Raw genomic sequence first — 20087 nt, forward strand, 5'->3', positions numbered from 1 at the left:
TTGTGCGGTTACCCTCACTGAATCCGGACTCATACATTATTATACCAAATCTCTAGTGAATCTTTTATTAATCCTAGTCTTTATTTAATATCCGGATCAGAAAGCACCCACTAGGTAGCGCAGACTTGAGAGAAACGCAAAAAGATTGGAACCGATAAACAACGAGACTTCGGACTCCAGACGAACCAAATTAAATCTTCACTTTTGGTCTCAGGCGGCCCTCAAAAGAGCAAGGGTGTGACTTAGGAGCCAATGCTACGCTATATTAGTATATTGACACTCGAACCGAATTATATCGCAATCCCATGTAATGATAACATAGTCCTTGTTAGTTAATTAAGTTGCACCAATGCCGAAAACTCGCAACAACAACAACAACAGTAACCATGTATCAAACCTAGTCAAATAATTCTCGATATTAATGCTACAAGATTACAACTAGTTTTCGAACCCATTCGTATGTTAGTTAATTAAGTTGCACCAATGCCGAAAAGTCACAACAACAACAATAACAATGTATCAAACCTAGTCAAATAATTATCGATATTAATGCTATAAGATTACAACTAGTTTTCGAACCTCGTCCTACGAACGGGTGCCGTTATATTAAATTATTCTAAAAAAATATTAGCAACTATACATATCTATGAGATATGAAAATTATATTAATCACACATTCAAATTTATTGCACCACTCTCTATAAAAATGAAGCACCAGACCTTGATAATTAAAATCCATCGACTTTTTTTTGTTGATAGGTTTAATAATAGAAGTTTTATTGAAGTTTTGTAAGAATGTCCAATATGACGAAAATAATATTGAAGCTATTTGAATAGCAAAGACATTCCCAATCATATCATAATAGAAGAATTATTATGATAAACACTACTTAAAATGCAAAACTATATAAACATGTTTTAGGGTTATTAGTTCAATGCATTTGCATCAAGTTTCTGATTTTCCATTAATTATTCTTTGAGGTTAGTTCAATGTATTACGTTGCATCCAGTTTTCAATTTCTCATTAATTAGTCTATGAGATTAGTTCATTGCATTTGCATCCAGGTTTCAATATCTCGTTAATTACTCTTTGAAGTTAGTTCAACACATCTGCATCCAGTTTTTGATTTCCCATTAATTATTTTTCGATCTAGATTAATTCGATAGTTTACAATTTCTAGTTATTTATGCCTTGAGGTCAGTGCGATGCAATTAAATTCGGCTTCTAATTTCCAGTTAATTATTCTTTGAGGTTATTTCATTGCATTTGCATCTAATTTCTGATTTTCCGTTAGTTAATCTCTGATTTTAGTTTAATGCAGTTGTATCCAGTTTCTGATTTTCCGTTAATTATTCTTTGAGGTTAGTTCAATGCAGTTGCATCCAATTTCCGATTTTATGTTAATTGTTCTTTGAGGTGAATTCAATGCATATACATCAAGTTTCTGATTTTTCATTAATTATTTTTTGAGGTTAGTTCAATGCAGTTACATCAAATTTATATTTTCCTGTTAATTATTTATTTAGGTTAGTTCAATACAGTTTCATCCATTTTTCAATGTTTCGTTAATTAGTCTTTGAGATTAGTTCATTGTATTTGCATCCAGTTTCTGATTTCTCGTTAATAACTCTTTAAGGTTAGTTCAATACATCTGCATCTAGCTTCTGATTATTTATACTTTGAAGTTATTTCAATGCATTTGCATTTAGTTTCCGATTTCCCACCAATTATTCTATGAGTTTAGTTTAATGCAGTTGCATTTGGTTTCCCATGGGTAGCGATCAGAGAAAGCGAGTGATCTCATCCTAGTTGTGCAGTTAAATCGCTACTTTGTCAATACCCATTTGAAGAGTGAGTAGCGATTAGGTTTATGCTACCTAAGAGTGTAAAAATGTTTTTCATTACAGACGTCATCCTACTTATCTAAATTAGAAACGGATAACTATATAAAATAGAATTGTTTTTAGTATGTTAAAGGCCTGACCAATCCAAGTTTAGTACGGTATTTGCAGACTTCATTGGGGCAATAGGTTTAAGCATATGAATCTAAGAATCTTGCTTTTTGTCACTATCATCTATCATTACTATGAGACTTATTAATGACAACATATTTTTTTCCTAACCATAAGACTTCATTAAAAGCCACAAAAAACTTTATTGAACACCCAAAGCTCCATCCACATCCAATAGATTTGTTTAAACCCCAAAAGCCCAATTGTCCAGTCTCTCAAGGTCGCCTTTTCCTCTTGGGTGAAAGTGTGAAACAGTTTGTTGTGGTGTCTTTCACCCTTTGCCATGCTAACTCAAGCAAGCTCTCAATCTCCAGAGAAGCTGCAACTTGCAGAAAATAACGCAAACAATCAACCCAAGCTAGACCACAATAGTAGCAAAACCAAGGGGAGAAGAAACGACATTATGAATATAGAATGGGCACTCAGCCAGAGTCCCTTGATCATACCACCCAATCGATTGGCATTGTGACTCCTGAAAATAAGTTTGACATACCAGACTTTCAGAGATTGCGGGAGATGCAAAGACCACTGTAAAGCTTTACATAGCAACGAAGCTAAAGAGGTACAATCATGGGCCTCTTCAAAGGGAAGAAATTTGCCAAACCCAAGAACAAAGTATCTATTTGGCATATAATTTAAACATTGTTAGTTCACATAGTAGTACCTAACAACTTTTGATAAGCAAAAATTCCCAAACCAACCCAAATTTGCAATGGGCCTCATGGTTTTTTTATCACAAAACCCAAAATCTTAAAAGAAAAGCCCAAACGCTGCGTGTGATTAGGCCTCATAGTTAGTCAATAAAAAGCCCAAATATAATACATGAATAGCACGTGTGATCAAGTAAGACAGTTTTTTGTTGATGTTTAACATGTATGTGAGTTGTTGAAGTGAGTAAAGTAAATGGTCATCCTTTCTCTTCCTCATTTTCTGAAAATCAAATTGGTTGAGATATCACATTTTGTTTTTATGAAGAACTCAATTACGATAGTTATAGGTATCCTTTCCTCTATTTTGAATTATTTCATTAAGAAATATAAATTCTGAACATATAGTTGAACTTCAATTTGAGAATATCGTATTACAGTTTTGAACTACAATAGAAGTCTTAGACACTTTTGATAATGAGATGAGTGTAGGAAATGTACTGTTATCTTTTTATCATTATTTTCATTTAATTGAGTTGGGTTATCAAATTTCTTATCCGGAAAAAAAACATTATTTTGATATTGAAATTATATATCTAAAGCTATAATTTTTCTGTTTGTAAATATTATTTCTTGGTCTATTTCCACCTTTCTCAGTTGAGTTACTTAGGCTAAATCGCTCGGATTTCTCATATCTTGCGCTAAGGCATAGGTGTAGTTGCTTTTCCTATTGAGATACGAAACTAAATCAATTGGAAGTTCAGGCCAACTGGGAAGGGCCATCCATTATATCATTAGAGAAGAAAGGGAGTTTTGATCATGTAGAATTTGATTTCTATTAGCCATTTCTCCTTAGAAGAATCCTTAGTTTTTGAGTGTATCATCACCAACTCTCATTACTAATTATTATCATGGGAAGACCTTGCTAGGATGAGTTTTCAAATTTAAGTATATGATTTGTCAAATAAGAAAGTCATTGTTTAATGCACTATTTTAAAATATTTCAGGTTATCTTGGAATTTTATCAAAATGGAAGTGTAAGTTGAGTTATTTTTGTATTAGTATCCATTTATTTTTATGTTTAAATATTTATTTTTTTTATGATTACTAATTTCTTTGTCTATTTTTTTTTATGTTTTGTAGAGATTGTTCATGTAAATTTCATAATTATTTTGGTTCTCCAAAAGACAAATGGTTAGCAGAAACATTTGTTCAATATAATTATGACTGCATTACTGTTTTTGATTTTTTTTGAATATCTAATTAAAAAAATCAAGCAGAAGAGGTGTTGTATACACTGTGGTGTATGTAATGTTTATGCAAATAGTGAAACTCAAAAGTCGGTTATCAGGATTAGAAACCTATTAGATGAGTAAGTTTTTATTTATTTATTTTTTGGTTTTTTTTTTAAATTTAATTACTTATAATGCTATTAATTTTGTGTGTGTGTGTGTGTGTGTGTGTGTTTGAAGTGTTTGTGTTCGTTCGTATGTGCTATAAAGATGTTTTGGGTAAATAATGAAGTGGATAATTTATTCGAGTATTATGAGAAAAACGTTGAAGGATTAACTTTCTTGAACTGTATGGAATTTTTGGTTGAAGTTCTTACGAAGTATATTAATTTGAATGAATCTGATGGAGAGATTGTTTCCTTGTCTTAAAATGAAGAGCATTCAAGAACTTTATGATGAAGAAAATTCAAGTGGTCGGAATGTGAATACTAAAAAAAGACAAAGAAGAATTTAGCAGTAAAAGTTGTTGATAGGTAATTGTTTTTTATCATTTCCTCTTTAATTGTATACCTTATATGATTGCATTTATTTCTCTTGCGGAATTAAGGTTGTTGTTACTACAATTTAGGTTTTTTTTTTTTTTTTTTACTATTTTGATTATGTCTTCTTGCTTGAGCAGTGTTATTTTTTTTCAAGCTTTGGTTGTGTTTGTCAATTTACCTAAGTATATTCTAGGTTATCTTCTAGGCAATATTTTCTTGCATTGGTCCCTTGTTTTATATTTTAGATACCTGTTTTGATTAACTTCTTGAAGATGGTTAGAGTAGTTCTTCAAGTAATCTTTGGGTGGCGTTCTGATATGTGTGCATGCATGATCTTGATTAGCCAAAGGTTATTTATTTTTGTTTGTTGCTTAATTGACTTGTCATGCTCTGGGGTAGGTGTGATAGTTGGATTTGCTTACAAATGCATTAGATAAGGGCATTGTATATCGATGACATGGATTTAGGCAATTGGAAGGGATTATTGATCCATTCCCACTTCCAACAGGGAAATTGGTTAAGTGTTTTGGCAATTGAACAAAAGTAGTTAACATATCTTTTGCTTATTTATTCTTTGTGCCCTTCCTATTTGTAGTGTGTGAGGATCTGTATGGAGTCTCTTCACATTCTTAGTGATACATACACATGTACCATACAGTCCTAAAATGTTTGTGTTACAGATTGGGTTGGTGATAAGCTTTCTTTCCCCTTGCAATTTCTCTGTGCGTATGTTTATTGTTGTATAAACCCTCCAAACCACGTTCTTAGGTTATTCCCCTTATATCACCTACTTGCCGTTTCTTCCTCTTTCTCCTAATTTGTGTTTTGGCTGAATTGAATATTTTATGTTTGATTTGACAGGTTTAGTAGTAAACCTAAATGAGGAGTAATATGTCATAGTATGGATGATTGGGAAGACAAATGTGTGGTTGTTGCAAACACAAAAATGGATAGGAAAGTTCAAGGATGAAGCACATATGCTGGCTACTGAGCTAGCTGTGGATTTTGTTAAGAAATACCCAATGCTATTTTGTTAGTTTTAGAAAGTTGGGGTTAGTTTTTTTGTTTTTGGAGGGCCCTTTTTTTTGTTTTGAATTGTAATATGTCTTGATACTTTGCAAGTTTGTGTGTTTCAGTCAATTAAATGATTTTCTAGCTTATGGTGATCACAGTGTAATGTTTAGTGTAATGTTTCTTGTCCTTTTTTCTCTCTTAGAATATTCACTTCCTTTTATTAGACCTATCAGACTCATTGAATATTTTTTTGTTTTGATATTATTCTGCTGGTCACAGTGGAGAACGCCCATCTTAAATTTGATTTTAAGACCCAAACAACAAATGCTTTCACACAGAAGAGTGTCAAAGTGTGTAAGTTTACCTGCCAAATGTTTTTAACGTGATGTAGAGCTGGTTACTGTTGTTAGTTACAGGACTGCAGGAGCTAGAGACCATTATTAATAGCATACTGCATACCTTACCAATACCTTAAGCCATGACGAATATTAAGTTGGGTTTGTTTAACACTACTAAAATGCTATGTGCAATAACGACAATCCTTGCAGGTGAGGCAACGGTGTGTCTGGATATGCATAGTTGCTAAAATGCGAAGTTTGCACCGAAGTTTGTATGAGAGTGCATACATTATAACATTTATTTTTCCTTCTTTTAATTTGGATATAGCTTGGCTACTGTTAAAGTATACGGAAAGTGGTTTGTTAAAGATTTTTGAAGACGAAACAGAGAAAGGACCCGTATACGGAAATATTGTTTTGTGTCCTTAACTTTAACTTGGGCTTCAAACCCATTATATTTTTCATGAATTGCATGTGTCTTCAAGTAAACAGTGATTTCCTCCGAGTTATTACCTGCCAAATTGGAAATGAACAATAAACCCCAATAAAGTCATTGAAGTTGAAACCCTAATAAACCACCCCAATAAACTCGGATAGTCATTGAAGTTGAAAGAATAAAGTATCCGAATTAAAGGTTTTGATCGATTACCCGCCAAAAAATCCTTTTGATTACGAATTCATTTCCAATTTAGTATTTTATCAATTGAGCTTTACGTTCAATTGAACAATAAACCCCTACCTTTAGTCTTTTCTAGTGCTGCTCCTTCCTCTTTCTCATGGTTGATCTTTTGGAGCATTGCATTTAACAATGAAGGTGATGAACCTAAATTGATCATGAATGACGGCTTGGAATTTGTTATCTGAGTAACAATTACAACAGTTTCAAGTATACTTTTTTCTCTTATCATTATTAACTTTTTTGTATTGCGATTATATATATATATATATTGGTTTTGATAAAGAGTCCATCAATCGGTAAATGATAGATTTAACAGGCAAAAACTGAAATGTAAAAGAAAAAAGAATTAAAAACAATCATCACCATCATATCATATATATTCACTCTCGTTCTAATTTTCTGCTTTGTTCTCCCTGGTTTTTTTTAGTAATTTATTGTACCATATTGGAAAGGCTTCAATTGATGAGGAGATTAACTAGTTGAGTAGTTTGTGCTAATTCTTGTGAGTAGGTCTGTAATAGGTGTGCCCTGAATCACCAGTCAAGCCTTACTTTGACATCTAGTGGAATTGAAAAGTTCACTTTGCATTTTTATAATTTACATATTGATTGGATCCTCCAACTTTTAATAATTTTTATATGGTAACCTCCTATTTTATTAGACTATGACTATCTTTGAATTTGATGAATGTTAGTGTATCATACTCTTCAGCTGATCTTTTATTTCTCTTTGACAGAGGGCAAGCTCATCCAGTTGGAAGTTCCACACCATATTTTGGACCTTCTCGGAATCTAGATTTTGAGCTGTAGAGGTGTCATTTTAGACGCTAAAATCTAAATTAATTAGAGCTATTTCTCTCATCAACAACTAGGGATATTCAGGCATGGGAATATGTACTTCTTTGGGCTTTCCTTGGAAAAAGCTTTGGTAAGCCATAAACTTCGATTGCTTGTTAAACACATTGAGTTCAATATACCGCAAAATTGCCGTTGCAAAGTTTTACTATTCTGTGTTTCTAATAAAGGATTTGTGCTCTTCTGTTTATTGTTCTACATTTCCATTCATTAATTTTGAAGACCATAGCCTATTTTGTGTTCTTGTATGTTTTGAGGAACAACAATATCCCCTTGTTGCTATTTTTCTACCATTAACAACGTGTAGTTGGCTTAACCAATGCTAACCACCTACTTAGGACAGATTAGCAAACAAAGAATTACTACACATCCAATTATTTTTCTTTACATGCACTGAAGACAATAAGCGACCCAATGCTAACCACCTATTTAGGACAGATTAGCAAACAAAGAATTACTACACATCCAATTATTTTTCTTTACATGCACTGAAGACAATAAGCTTGTAGAGTTTCTAATTGAAGGAAAGGGTCACAATTCAACACCCACAGTCCCACACTATAACTGTAAAAAAAAAAACAAATATTAGTAGAATCAATTGCATTATTAACACAATAACATCAAATGATTTCATGAAAAAAAAAAAAAGGAGAAGAATAGATATTAATGTTCCAAAAACTTAGTTGAATTTTTGTTTCCAAAATTGAAGTTCGGATTTACACGTTTGAGATGAAGTGGGAACTTGATTTTGTTAGAATTTGTGCAGCTTACCACGTTGTCTTCTTATTGTAGTCTTTGTAGATAATAATGGAGAACAGGAAAGTTTAAAATCAATAACCATGCATGTTGTCTAAGAAGCAGTAGGTGTGTGTGTATTAGGGGTTTTTACGATCCTAGGATGTAGGAAGTTGCTCATTTGAGTTGTCACACCTCAATAATGCTTGGTTGCATTGTGTTTTAATTTTTTAATTTATATTTTTTCCCCAGTTCATCATCAATCAGCAAGTTCTTCCATGCCTTCTGAATTTGTTGACGCACTATCATAATTAGATGAACTATTGTAGATTAACTTTCAGAAGTTTAACCATATTACGAAAGGTAGTATTTGAGTATGACTTTAACCAGTGAACTTTGCTTTGTATTAAAAATAGGCACTTTTTATCTTGACCAATATCTGTAATCAAATGTTGCAAAATTTTGATGAAATGCTTTGCAGCCTGAAAACGAAAGATGATTAGAGAGACATGCACATCTGGTACTCATTCAAAAACATGTATCTTATGTTGTTATAAAGATGATTTGAAGAAACTTGAAAAAAATTCTATTGCCTTAAAAGGTATTTCAGGAGGGATTAATTTGTAGATTCATCTAGAACTTCTGTAAGTAGATTGTTGAAAGCAATTTCTAGCTCTTATAGGTTTTCTTTAGGAATTGGCACGTCCTTGTGACAGATCTATTAAACCATTAAGTTTAAATGGATAAAAGAAATTAACTCACTTGATATAGAACATGTTAAAAATTCAAGGAACACTTGTGTTTTTTATTACCACCGTTGATGTACTTACTAATCTTTTGTGTCGCGGCCGCTTGCGATATATGGATTGATCATGAGATTAATCTCTACTTTCTAATTTGTGCAGGCTGTGATTGCAGCTAATATTATTAGATCTCTTGTCCATCTTCTGCAAACTGCTGAGTTTGATATCAAGAAAGAAGCTGCTTGGGCAATCTCAAAGGCTACTTCTGGTGGTAATAATGAGCAAACTAAGTATGGTTATTTTCTTTTTCAATTTCCTCTTTAATTATTATAGTTTGAATGTGCATTTATCTGTTTGTTGTCCTGGATGTTAGGTACCTTGTGAGCCAGGGTTGTATAAGACCACTATGTGATCTACTTGTCTGCCCTGATCCAATAATAGTTACTATTTGTTTGGAAGGGCTTGAGAATATTTTGAAGGTTGGAGAAGCTGAGAAGAACGTAGGCCACACTAAAGGCATGAATGTCTTTGCTCAACTTATTGATTCATCTAGAACTTCTGTAAGTAGAGTGTTCAATACATAAGTTTTATTATAGTAAGACACAATGTTACTTCTCACATCCTCTCTTTGTATTTGAGACTCCTTACAGGATTTCATTGTAGACTCTATAAGCTCAGTATTGCAAATATTTTTAGAGTTTTTAGTCGATGTACTTGGTTTCTAATTGATCATGTATGCAATTTGGTGTTTTGTGTTTCTGACTGCGGATGTTTTTCTTGGCAACAAAGTAAAAAGGTATTTTCTGCTGCTGAAGATTTACAAAGCCGATGATATTTTCTTCACTGGTCGTCATATGGCGAGGACTGGGATTCCGGGGCCTTTCATTGTGGTGGACCTCAATGCTTCGACAGCTTTCCATATCTTTTAGTCTCTTTGTTGGCTCACACCCAGAGGTCATCAGTTTGTCTTCCTTAAAGTGAAGTTAGACAGTGGTAAATTGGTGTTGAAGGCGAGTGTAATTGACTTAATTTCCTTGAGCAATCTGAATCCCTTGGTCATTCTGTATTACTAATGAAGTCTGTATTTCGACCGAACAGGCTATATAGGTTATGAAGTTGTAACGACCTTTCAGGTGGCCAATATTTTTTCAAGCTCAACTCTGACAACATTTTTGAAGGAACTCAACTTCCTATGGTAGGAGTTCAATTCTATTTCATTACAATTTGGTTGAGTTAGTATTGGGAGTTGCCATTTCTTCTCTATTTTGAAAGGTACTTGCAAAAAAGATAATTGAGCACAATTTGAAATACATAAATAGAGAAAGTTAATACAGAAAAAAGGTACCCGCAATTTGAAATAGAGTGCATGTAGTTGCATAGCTTTGAAATTTTCAAGCAGAGGCAATAACACAGGAAGCATAACGCCAAATGATACCTCGCATCGCGACTTTTCGGACGCCATACCGTGATCGTGGGGTATTCGTTTTCTGTATATTAGGGAATTGCTGTTGGTTTTCTGGTTGCCGTGTTTTGTCTTGTCCTCCATAATGAACAAGATTTTGTTCAGATACTTGGATCCCACTCTGCTTAGAAAGCTGGTAAGGATTCGGTTATGTCTGCCTTTCTAGCTGATCATCTTTCTATTGCATTTGCAGCTGACTTTGTTCCCTCACCTGACCACTTTGCTGCACTTGAATTTCAGATCCAGATTTCTGTTGCATCATATCCACTTCAGATGGAGTCTGACGTTGCTTCTGTGAATTCTTTACTTCTTCCTCTTTATTTTGAACACAAACATTTTCTTCTTGGTTAGAAACTTGCCATTGAGGGAACGATTGATTTTCTATTGAATTATTTTTGTGGGGCAGTAATCCTAAATTTTCAAATGCAAATTATATTATAGTTCTTGCGTGAAAGCTTTTTTTGTAACACTACACTTTGCAGGATCCTCAACCGTTGCCATATCTTGCTGAAAAGAACTCTAAAAACTATGACATTTCTTTGGAGGTAGTATATTCTTTGGTTATTTTTTATAGTGCTTCTTGTTTCTCTATAGGCAGTTGTATCATTTTTAAACTTCTCTTTTGTTTCCTTCTAGTGTTATCTCTTGATCCAATCATTGGAGCTATTGCAGTTGGAAATGTCGTGGGTAATATTGAAACTCATAAATCCTCATTTACTATTTTGTTTAATTACATTAATTATTTAATCTTGGCAAGAGTTCAGCATTACCTAGCAAATATGTACCTGGAAAATATTTTTGGGCATTATCCTATTTAAGCATCATATATTCAATTAAATATATTAATATTGGTAAAGCCTTTGGGTGATGATACCGGTCTGGGGTTCGAACCCCGCCAGCATCAAAGAGTTACTGATCTCATTTAAAACAAGCTTACCAATCAAATAAATATATATATATATATATATATATATATATATATATATATATATATATATATATATATATATATATATATATATATATATATAATCTATCATTGAAGCTCCATTTAACTATTGAAATTTAAATAAGTTGAACAGGAGGATATAATGAAATAATCCCATGTAAAAAAAAAAAAAAAAAATTCGCTATCGCTAATGTATATTGTCAAGTGTTCTTCGTTATTTTCTAATACTCCATCATTCTCTTCACTATCACTGATGTATATTGTTTCGTGTTCTTCACTCTTTGCCATTTCTACATCCTTATCTTGACATTTTGGAATGGTTGTCCTGAGTTCTCTGTTTTCTTGTCCAAATTCCATGATGTCATTGTGAAGATATTGATTCATTTCAAAAAATTGTCTATTAGCTTCCCTTAGTTCATTGATTTCTTTTTCTGTGTTGTTCCTTATCTTTTGGAGTTCTTTGTTTTCTTTCTTGGCTTCTTGGAGTTCTTTGAAATTATAATCTCTAACTTCAAATTGATACACGTTGTGGAGTAATTGTATAGCTTGTTTTGCTGCTTCGTTCTCTGATTCGATTTCACAATTTTGTATACTTCCACAAAATGATTCCAATGTGTCTCTTTCTTAATATATCTTGTTCACATATTATCACCTAACAACTTTTGATAAGAAAAAAATGATACCTAGGTTTATGTAGTCATAACCAAAGACTAAGAGGCTAATAGACAACATTGCATCAGCTGTGAATCAAGTATGTAAGAACAAACCTAGAGAAAAAATGATGGCGGTATCAAGAAAATAATAAATCTATTGGTAAATGCACATATCCAATCTCCTTCCCATGGGTAGCGATCAAAGAAAGCGAGTTATCTCTTGCATCATCTCTCTCACTATAATAAACCAAATGGAGGTTAAAATATCACCTCCGCCTTCATGGGAGAATAATACTAATCATCAATTTAGATATATCAGATGCCTCAAAGTATTAACCTAGTTATTCATCTCTACTATACTGACTCTGAACTTCTACAATTAGATTGGTGTCCTACGTTGTTTATGAGAACACAGGATATGAGGGGAGGGGTGGGTGGGGTTAAAACTATGAAAGCGGTAAACACAAAAATTAACTATGCTTAGCTAATTAACTAATGATTAATTAAACAAGATACATAAAATCTTGGAAAGTGTTCGTCAAAGATTAGAACTTCAACCCCCAAGTTGAGTTGAGATGAGTGAGTGTGATGTTACACTACTCGCCTTGCACATCCAACCGGTCCAAGTAGGTTGAATCCCCAACTCTTGGTAAGTAAACTTAAACTAAAAGACTAAATTTCCAAAACTTAAACTTTGTCATGTAAAAGCTTGGAAAGTGTTCGTTAAAGATTAGAACTTCAACCCCCAAGTTGGGTTGAGATGCGCGAGCGTGATGTTACACTACTCACCTAGCACATCCAACTGGTCCAAGTAGGTTGAATCCCCAACTCTTGGTAAGTAAACTTAAACCAAAAGATTAAACGACTTCCAAAGCTTAAACTTGTATGACCCTTATACATACTAAGAATTGTTATAAATAGAATAAGCTCCATAACAACAGAGACTTTCTAATGGCATTAATGTGTAATATTTAGTTTCTTTAAAACAAAAAATCTATAATTTGTTAACCGGATAGATGAATGAAAAAGAAAGTAGGCGAACTATCTGAATAATATTTGCACTGCATTAGTAAGCAAAGTAAAAACAATTACCAGCCATTCTCGGTGTCCTTGAAAACCTTCAATGTCTAGAAGTTTTACAACGATAGACTGAGTCTTCAATCCTTGTCGTAAGTTCTCAAATAAGTTACTAATATATACTAAGAGTAACTTCGCTTGCACAGGTTAAGAGGTTAAAATATCACCTCCGCCTTCTTGGGAGAATAATACTAATCATCAGTTTAGATATATCAGATGCCTCAAAGTATTAACCTAGTTATTCATATTTACTGACTCTGAACTTCTCAATTAGATTGGTGTCCTATGTTGTTTATGAGAACATGGGATACAATTAGTACCAAGCTTTCCTTGTTGATTTCATAAATTTATTCCACCCTCTCCCGATCGATAAAATAGGAGTAGGGGATAAAATGTGCACAGTAGACCACGTGCTGGTGAACCAACAAAAGGGTTCACCGAAATAAATTTCAATCCCTAGATTATCATCAAACCCATGCTGTTAATAAGAAAAGGTTGGGATAAAAGTGGAATAAAAGTACCTTAAAACGTCTCCAATCGAAGAAAATTTAGAAGACTTTGAGGATTCCTCTGGTGTTGGGGGTATCAAACCTGCTACAAAGGAGCACTTTGAGGCGGTCATCAGCTCTTGATGTTCTGCCACTACATAATCTTTGTTTTTGTCTAGAAACTGATCAGCTTGATATGTCACCTATATAGAGAGTATAAAATATTAAAATATAATCAATATGACTACTAAGAGTGAAAAAGATAATCATATATATTGAGACAAAGCCATGAATACCTCCCCAGCATAGTGAGATATAGTAAAATCAGTGCGAGAAAGCTTTGGCTTGATAAAGCGCTTTGTTATTTTGAATGTTCGATACAATTTTTAAAAAAAAGTTTCATGTGTAGATTTTGGAAACATGCTGCAAGGAATATAATGTAAATCAGAGTATGCAAAGTAATATTTCACATAAAAGAATTCAACCGTCATAGTTTTTGGAAGAACGTAGAATATTAAAAAATCCTTCTAGGCTATGAATTCAAGAACTTGAGATTAGCGCCTCCATACCAAGCTTCATCCAGAAGCGCAATGATTCCTCTAGGTTTCTGCACAAATATAAAGCTAGTCGATGTAATTGAATATTGCATCATACATATTAAGCTAGTCTGGAAATGCTACAGTTAAGGGACAGTGATAACCTTCTCGATAAGATCCAATACATCTTGGTTGTCAACAAACTCTATGTAACTCCAATCAATTTCTTCTTTTGTATATTCGTCTTACTCCATCTTAAACACATGCTGTCAAAATAAAATCCTTATAAGCTAAGATTAAGACGCAACAAACCATGTGGACTCATTCATAAAACTTAAACCAATTCAAAGATATCTAACCTGGTTGAAATGATATTGTAGCTTCTCATATGTAAAATTAATACAGAACTGCTCAAAACTGATACATAACAATGAGTAAGCATAGTACAAAGCCCTATTCTTTCAATGTATATCTCTTAAAAAAATGCACTGGAGCAAGGAATCTCTCACCTATTGCAATTAGAAAATTCAAGTTCTTTTAACTTGCATCTGACGCATTGTCATATGCAACTACGGGGTCTTGAAATTCGAAAAAATTGAGATTTCACAAAAGGAATGCAATGCTAAGCTTCAGAAGCAACGATACATATTACAGAGTACATGCAGAGTTCAAAAGTTTCCAAAAACAATAAGAAACAATTTGATATGATAATTCATAAAACCTGGGCAGGTGTGAGATCTTCTTGTCTACCCTCCTCCGACACCTTTTCCTTTATGAACTCAATTTGTTCCCCATCGTGCAATTTTAGCAACTTCCTTATCAGGGATACCAAAAAGAGTATTTTGTCTAAATCTATGTTTGGGTTTTTTCTAATTTGAAAGTTAAAGAAATATTGTTGATTTCCACGAGTGAATGAGTGAGCGAGAAGTAAGAGGTTTTGGGGTTTTGAATGAGTTAGTGGAAGAAAGAAGACATGGGGTTTTGTTTTAATTTCGTTAGACTCTTCTTAGTTTTCGCAGACGTAGAAGAAAGAGGTTATGGGGTTTTCGATTTAATTTCGTGCGACTCTTCCTAATTTTTGTAGTTTTTTCCTTCTGATTTATTGTAATTAGTTTGGACACGTGAACACTCTAGCAACGCTTCCTTCCTCAATTGAGGAAGGGAGAGCTATAATATATATATAAAAAAAAATAAAGAAGAATTTAATTTGAACTACGTATAATCAAACATCTGGATAAACAATACCAATAGTAATAATTAGATAAATCCGATTCGAAACGACACAAGCATTTACCAAGATAACTTACGTTAACATAATTACCAAAGTAACCCTATGCTCACAATAAAACTACCCAAGTACCCTTGGGTAAATTCAGGGTCATTACAATATTAGATCCCTACACGACCTCGTGAATCTCTGAGGTAGATGGTGCTGAAGTACTACGCCCTGCTGCTAGTGATGAGGCGGCATATGGAGCTGCAAGTGAAGGACATGGGGGTCGTGCTGCTGGTAGGCTTGGTAGCTCAATGTCAAAGATTGGGGGTTGCATCTTTTTGTTGCAGCACCAGAAATAGACAACCAAACTGAAAATGCAACTCGTCAACCCCCCCACTACCAACCCAATAATCAGGTACTTCCATTTTGCATCGAATTGGTTTTTGTCGGCTGTATTATCTCTGACCTTATATACATTAGGTGTGTTTTCCTGCAAAAAGTTCATAACCATAGGAAGGTTTCCGACTTTCAGTTGTGTTTCAATATGTTTGTACAGTCTTGAATATTTGTATAGAAATGACAAATTGAAAATAGATAGCAACAAGGTTATGTAAAACAGTAGAAGTGGTTTCTAACAGTTGAATTTGGTACCACACATGACACAGGGCTTCTTCACTTTTGATTGTATGGCTTTCTTTTGGGCTAACATCCTTATTCCTTAGCGCATCCAAACCAAACTAACCTCCCCACACACACGGACACAGTACAAAAAAATAAGGAAACAAAAAAACCATGTTACTATGCGCTCAGCAACCCAACCTGCCCAATGAAATGCGCCAATATGTCACCGTTCTCATTCAGTTACAAGACCATGTCACACTCTTGAGTCTTGACACATTCAAACTGGTAAAGTTTTTATGGATTACAAAGTGCAAATTATGTGTGTCCATGTGTAAAATAATTTACAAAAACAGTCATAATATGGAAGATAATAGACAAATATGTGTAAATATTATTTGGTCATCAAGCAGACATACTAGATCGAGTAGTAGAGTGAAGATTGAGAATCAAATAAACCACCAAGTAGAACTGAGTGAATCCATTCTCATCACAGAGAATGCTGGTATGATGACTAAAGGTCGATCTTTATATGTGGTTGCGGACTCTAATCTTCTCGTTAAAGAATGCTAGCTAGGGAAGTAATCAAGCTCGTCTTTTGCAAAAAAAAATGTCATTAAGCCCGAGCCTCAGAAACCCAATCTTTCATTACCTTGACCATGGAGTACTCCATTTCTTTCACATGCCCAGTAGCTTCAACAATATCATAAGTCATTTGAAGCTTGTAGGAGAAACACTGCTGCACTTCTAGAAAACGCCATTTGATTTTTTTTCTAAGTGAGATTAAGATGGATGAGCTGTAGACTTGTAGTTGATCCCTAAATAAACTTTAATGGCTTTGGTAGTTGTGGAGTTATCAATATGTGCCATTTTAGGCAAAATGCAAAAACAAACTTCGTTTCTTCACAAAACTGGAAATGAGTCAAGTTCAATATATCGAAAATGGCGGAATTCCGGAAACTCCAAAACCGAATTCGTTCGCATATCACCACTAGCCAGACGGGTCGAGAAATGTGCTGCAAGGTCTGAAATATCATAATTAATTAAAAGTGACCAAATCTGGACCGTTGGATTTTGAGATGAGTGTATTGTCATCCTTTATCATCACTGTTAATAAGTTAAGACACAACAACAACGGTGGTTTGTGGATGCCACCATGGATTTTGCAAAGCCACAATGAAAAAACATAAAAGAAGATGGTGGTGGATGACTTCACTGGGAGTCTGGAAATATGTTGGAGACGATTTTGAATGTCTTTTCCTTAATTATCTTTTTCTTCCTCAATGGTTTTTCGTAAGTTTATAAATCTAGGTTTAGTTAAAATTCGTCAAATATACTCAAATCACAGTTTGTTTAGGTGGTGGTGATGCTCTTTTCGCCGGAAAATTTGGTTTTCCAAACATATCGAATCACTTCGTTCCAATTCCGTTTCGATTTTTAAAAAAATCGAAATACCTGGAGGAATTCCGATACCGTTCGAAATCATGAACTATGGTCATGAGTACATTGTCCATCGACTGTTCGAAATCATGAATTATGGAAATTATCTTTGTGTTACATAAAACGAGGGCCGGATCAAAGGTAACAATTGTGAGCCAACGGTAGAAGTAACCACCCAAGAAGGAATTTGTACAAATGACTGGAGATAAAATTGCATGTGACCAAACGTAGAAAATTTTATCTGTGGTTTCATTTTCACACAATCATAACAACATCATGCTCAAAATTGTCAACAAATTGTCAACACTGCATACCCAAAATTCCAAATATCGGCCAAAATTCCAAAATACAGTGTGACCCGGTTGAACTCATTCATTAAGTTGGTTTTCTTGTTTACAACACATGATCTGATGACGGATGACCACAAAGAGTAATTAAAGATGGCTTACAAGTTATACATACTGTGCAACGTCTGAAGTTGTAATACTGTATATCGAATACATGTATTTGTAATTCTGTCCACAAGAGTTCCGAGATCAGCGGTTGGTCTTGAAAATATTGAAGTCAAGTAAAAAAGAGGAAAATAAAAGGGAGACGGATCGACTTAATTACATAGACGTACGATAGATTTATTTTCATACCAGTACCAATTTTCCATGACTCCAACATTAACATAGATGATTCAGGCCATTCCTAGATCTTCAACAAGTCAACAACCGTAACATGAAGATCATCGATCATGTACGTACATGTGATCCAACCATAGAAACAAAGCTAATTGACCAACAGAACACAACCATAATTTTTTTTTTTTTTTTTTTTTTTTTTGTGAAGAACACAACCATAAAATTAAAGAGCCACTCTCCTAGAAAAATTACAATAACATGTTGTTATTATTTTAGACATCGATCCAACCCTTTCTTCTAATCGCTGTCGCTGCTGCTGCTGCTACCATGATCCTTACCGTCTCCCTTCTTCTTCTTCTCCTTCTTCTTCTTCTTCTCTCCTCCTTCCTTGTTCGCTCCCCCTTCCCCACTAACTTTGTCCTTTATTTTCTCCAAGAAACCTTCCTTTTGTTCACCTTGTTTCTTATGGGGTTCACCTCCTGGCTTAAGTTGCTGATCATGCTTTTGGGCCTCCCCATGTTTTTGTTCCTCCTTATTACCTCCAATGTGTAGTGCGTCACCAATCTTGTTCATGATACCTGCCATTTTCAAACTTTTGAACACAAATATATAAACAACAAAGAAAGTCTTGCAGTAGATTTGAGAGAAAATTGTTTGATGAAATGCAAGTGTAGTGTGCTTGGTATTTATAGGCCTTAAGGTCTGAATAGATTGGATACTATATTGGATACCTTAGAAAATAGTGGACTGGGACAACGACAAAGGGGGGAATGTAGTATAACAAGGTGGACTGGGGAGTATAGGATCGTGTCCGTGGAACCCCAAGACCGAGGACATGGTACTAGTACGACTATAAGATGAACTGAGGGATGGAAGGAGAGATGGACGATCCAGAGTGAGGCGACTCAAGTTAGTGGGACAAAAGTGGAATGCTTGACTTAATAAGATAACTTGGGGGAGAGAGGGAAACCTAGAGACTTATTTGTCAAAGGGAAGAAAGGGAGGAAAAGAGAGGAAAAAGAGGGAGAAAAGAGAGAAAGGAGAAGAGTAGAGATCTAGAACAAGGGGGAAACTCTTCGGTTCATATTTGTAGGTTTTAGGTTCATACACTTATCTGTGATCTATGGAGATTCCTTTATATGGAAGCAATTTGGCATCAATGCAATTATGAGTTCCAAATTATACTTATTAATAATTTTTAAGGAAGGTATATTCATATAGAATTATGAATCCTAGATATCGCAATGATATTTAAGTTTAACTTCTCATATTATGATTGTGTATATTAATAAGCACCCAAAAGTGTATTATGAAACCCCGTTGAGACATATAAATTTGGTTAACTATGTGTTTAATAATCATGAAATAAATATGTTTTCATACTTTTGCAGGTATTCGCAGTAAACATGGAAATATGGTTTAAACCTGCGATAAAGCACGAGGAACGACATATATATGAATTCTTCCAAATCCGCATTTGAAGCATCAAACTTAGAAGCTCCCACCTCTTGAACCGGGACTCGAATCGACAAGTGAGTGCGCTTCGGACAATCAGTATGATGAACTCTACGATAGGCGGGAAGTTGTAAAATTGCCCAAAGACCGGACCTTTTGGACTACACATAGGACCCACTCGCGGGCCCACAAGATTGGATGAGTTATCAATCATGGAGCATGTCAAGACAAAAATGACAAATTATTGGTGCAAAGTTGACACCTTGCATGTAATTTATTAGATTAGGTGTTAATAGTGAAAAAAATGCAAGGTGTTACTTTGTTTTAATGTGGTGGATAAAAATGAAGTAAATGTGGTTTGATGTTTCACATGGGAGGAAATGAGATGTCTCTCAAATGGAGAAGAAAACAAAACAATGGGGGGGACACTCCATTTACTCCCTTGACTTATTTTCCTTTCCTTATATTATTTTAGTTCCTTAGCCATTTTTAGTTTTTTGTTTTTTGTTTTGTAAGAAAGCTTGTAATAGTTTTAATGGAGGAAACCTTGGTTTTCTTCTAGGAAATAAATAAAAAGCAAGTGAGTTTAGTTAATTTTTCTTCTTCTTCTTTCTCTCTCTTTTGTTCTTCTAGTTTGTAATTCATCCTCCCAAGGATCATGAGCTAACTTCTCTTTTGGGGAGTTAATCCATCTCATGTGAGGGAGAATATTTGTGGTTGGCTTGGTAGGTTGTTAGAAAGAACAACTAGACCTACATCCTATCCCAAAA

At 34.2% G+C, this 20087-nt stretch overlaps 2 protein-coding genes and 1 long non-coding RNA gene across 8 annotated transcripts; 1 reads left to right on the forward strand and 2 right to left on the reverse strand.

Moving 5' to 3' along the window:
• The first annotated feature begins 6274 nt into the window (after positions 1-6274).
• LOC147483918 (importin subunit alpha-4-like) lies at positions 6275-19338 on the forward strand. 6 transcript variants are annotated; one of them, XR_015204184.1, is made up of 10 exons: positions 6275-6672; positions 7202-7392; positions 8960-9087; positions 9171-9357; positions 9587-9807; positions 9896-9992; positions 10296-10605; positions 10742-10804; positions 10896-10946; positions 15320-15774. XR_015204184.1 is itself a non-coding variant. In XM_086576752.1 (10 exons), exons 2-5 carry the CDS (start codon positions 7357-7359, stop codon positions 9627-9629), a joined length of 399 nt encoding a protein of 132 aa, XP_086432878.1. In that variant the 5' UTR covers positions 6275-6672; positions 7202-7356; the 3' UTR covers positions 9630-9807; positions 9896-9992; positions 10296-10804; positions 10896-10946; positions 15320-15593; positions 19254-19338. The 6 variants fall into 6 exon arrangements, 3 of the variants coding, with proteins under 3 accessions (XP_086432878.1, XP_086432877.1, XP_086432879.1); XM_086576752.1 differs by adding an exon at positions 19254-19338 and having other exon boundaries at positions 9582-9807; positions 10296-10804; positions 15320-15593; XR_015204183.1 differs by having other exon boundaries at positions 10453-10804.
• On the reverse strand, positions 15382-16713 carry LOC147483919 (uncharacterized). Its single transcript, XR_015204185.1, has 2 exons — positions 16449-16713; positions 15382-15668 (listed from the first exon to the last, which is right to left on the reverse strand). It is a non-coding gene; the product is annotated as an uncharacterized LOC147483919 (long non-coding RNA).
• Positions 17841-18525, reverse strand: LOC147483920 (dehydrin HIRD11-like). Its single transcript, XM_086576754.1, has one exon. The coding sequence runs from the start codon at positions 18445-18447 to the stop codon at positions 18160-18162; it is 288 nt and encodes a 95-aa protein (XP_086432880.1). The 5' UTR covers positions 18448-18525; the 3' UTR covers positions 17841-18159.
• Positions 19339-20087: the final 749 nt, after the last annotated feature.

This window comes from Coptis chinensis, chromosome 8, assembly GCF_015680905.1.
Source record: "Coptis chinensis isolate HL-2020 chromosome 8, ASM1568090v1, whole genome shotgun sequence".
In the NCBI taxonomy this organism is placed as follows: domain Eukaryota; kingdom Viridiplantae; phylum Streptophyta; class Magnoliopsida; order Ranunculales; family Ranunculaceae; genus Coptis; species Coptis chinensis.

What these genes read in the sequence shown, in the direction of transcription:
- LOC147483918 (XM_086576752.1), top strand. Translation starts at nt 7,357, where the DNA reads ATGTACTTCTTTGGGCTTTCCTTGGAAAAAGCTTTG. An exon ending in TTTCCTTGGAAAAAGCTTTG is followed by an intron (nt 7,393 to 8,959) that starts GTAAGCCATAAA and finishes TAATTTGTGCAG; the next exon opens with GCTGTGATTGCAGCTAATAT. An exon ending in GGTAATAATGAGCAAACTAA is followed by an intron (nt 9,088 to 9,170) that starts GTATGGTTATTT and finishes CCTGGATGTTAG; the next exon opens with GTACCTTGTGAGCCAGGGTT.
- LOC147483920 (XM_086576754.1), bottom strand. Translation starts at nt 18,447, where the DNA reads ATGGCAGGTATCATGAACAAGATTGGTGACGCACTACACATTGGAGGT.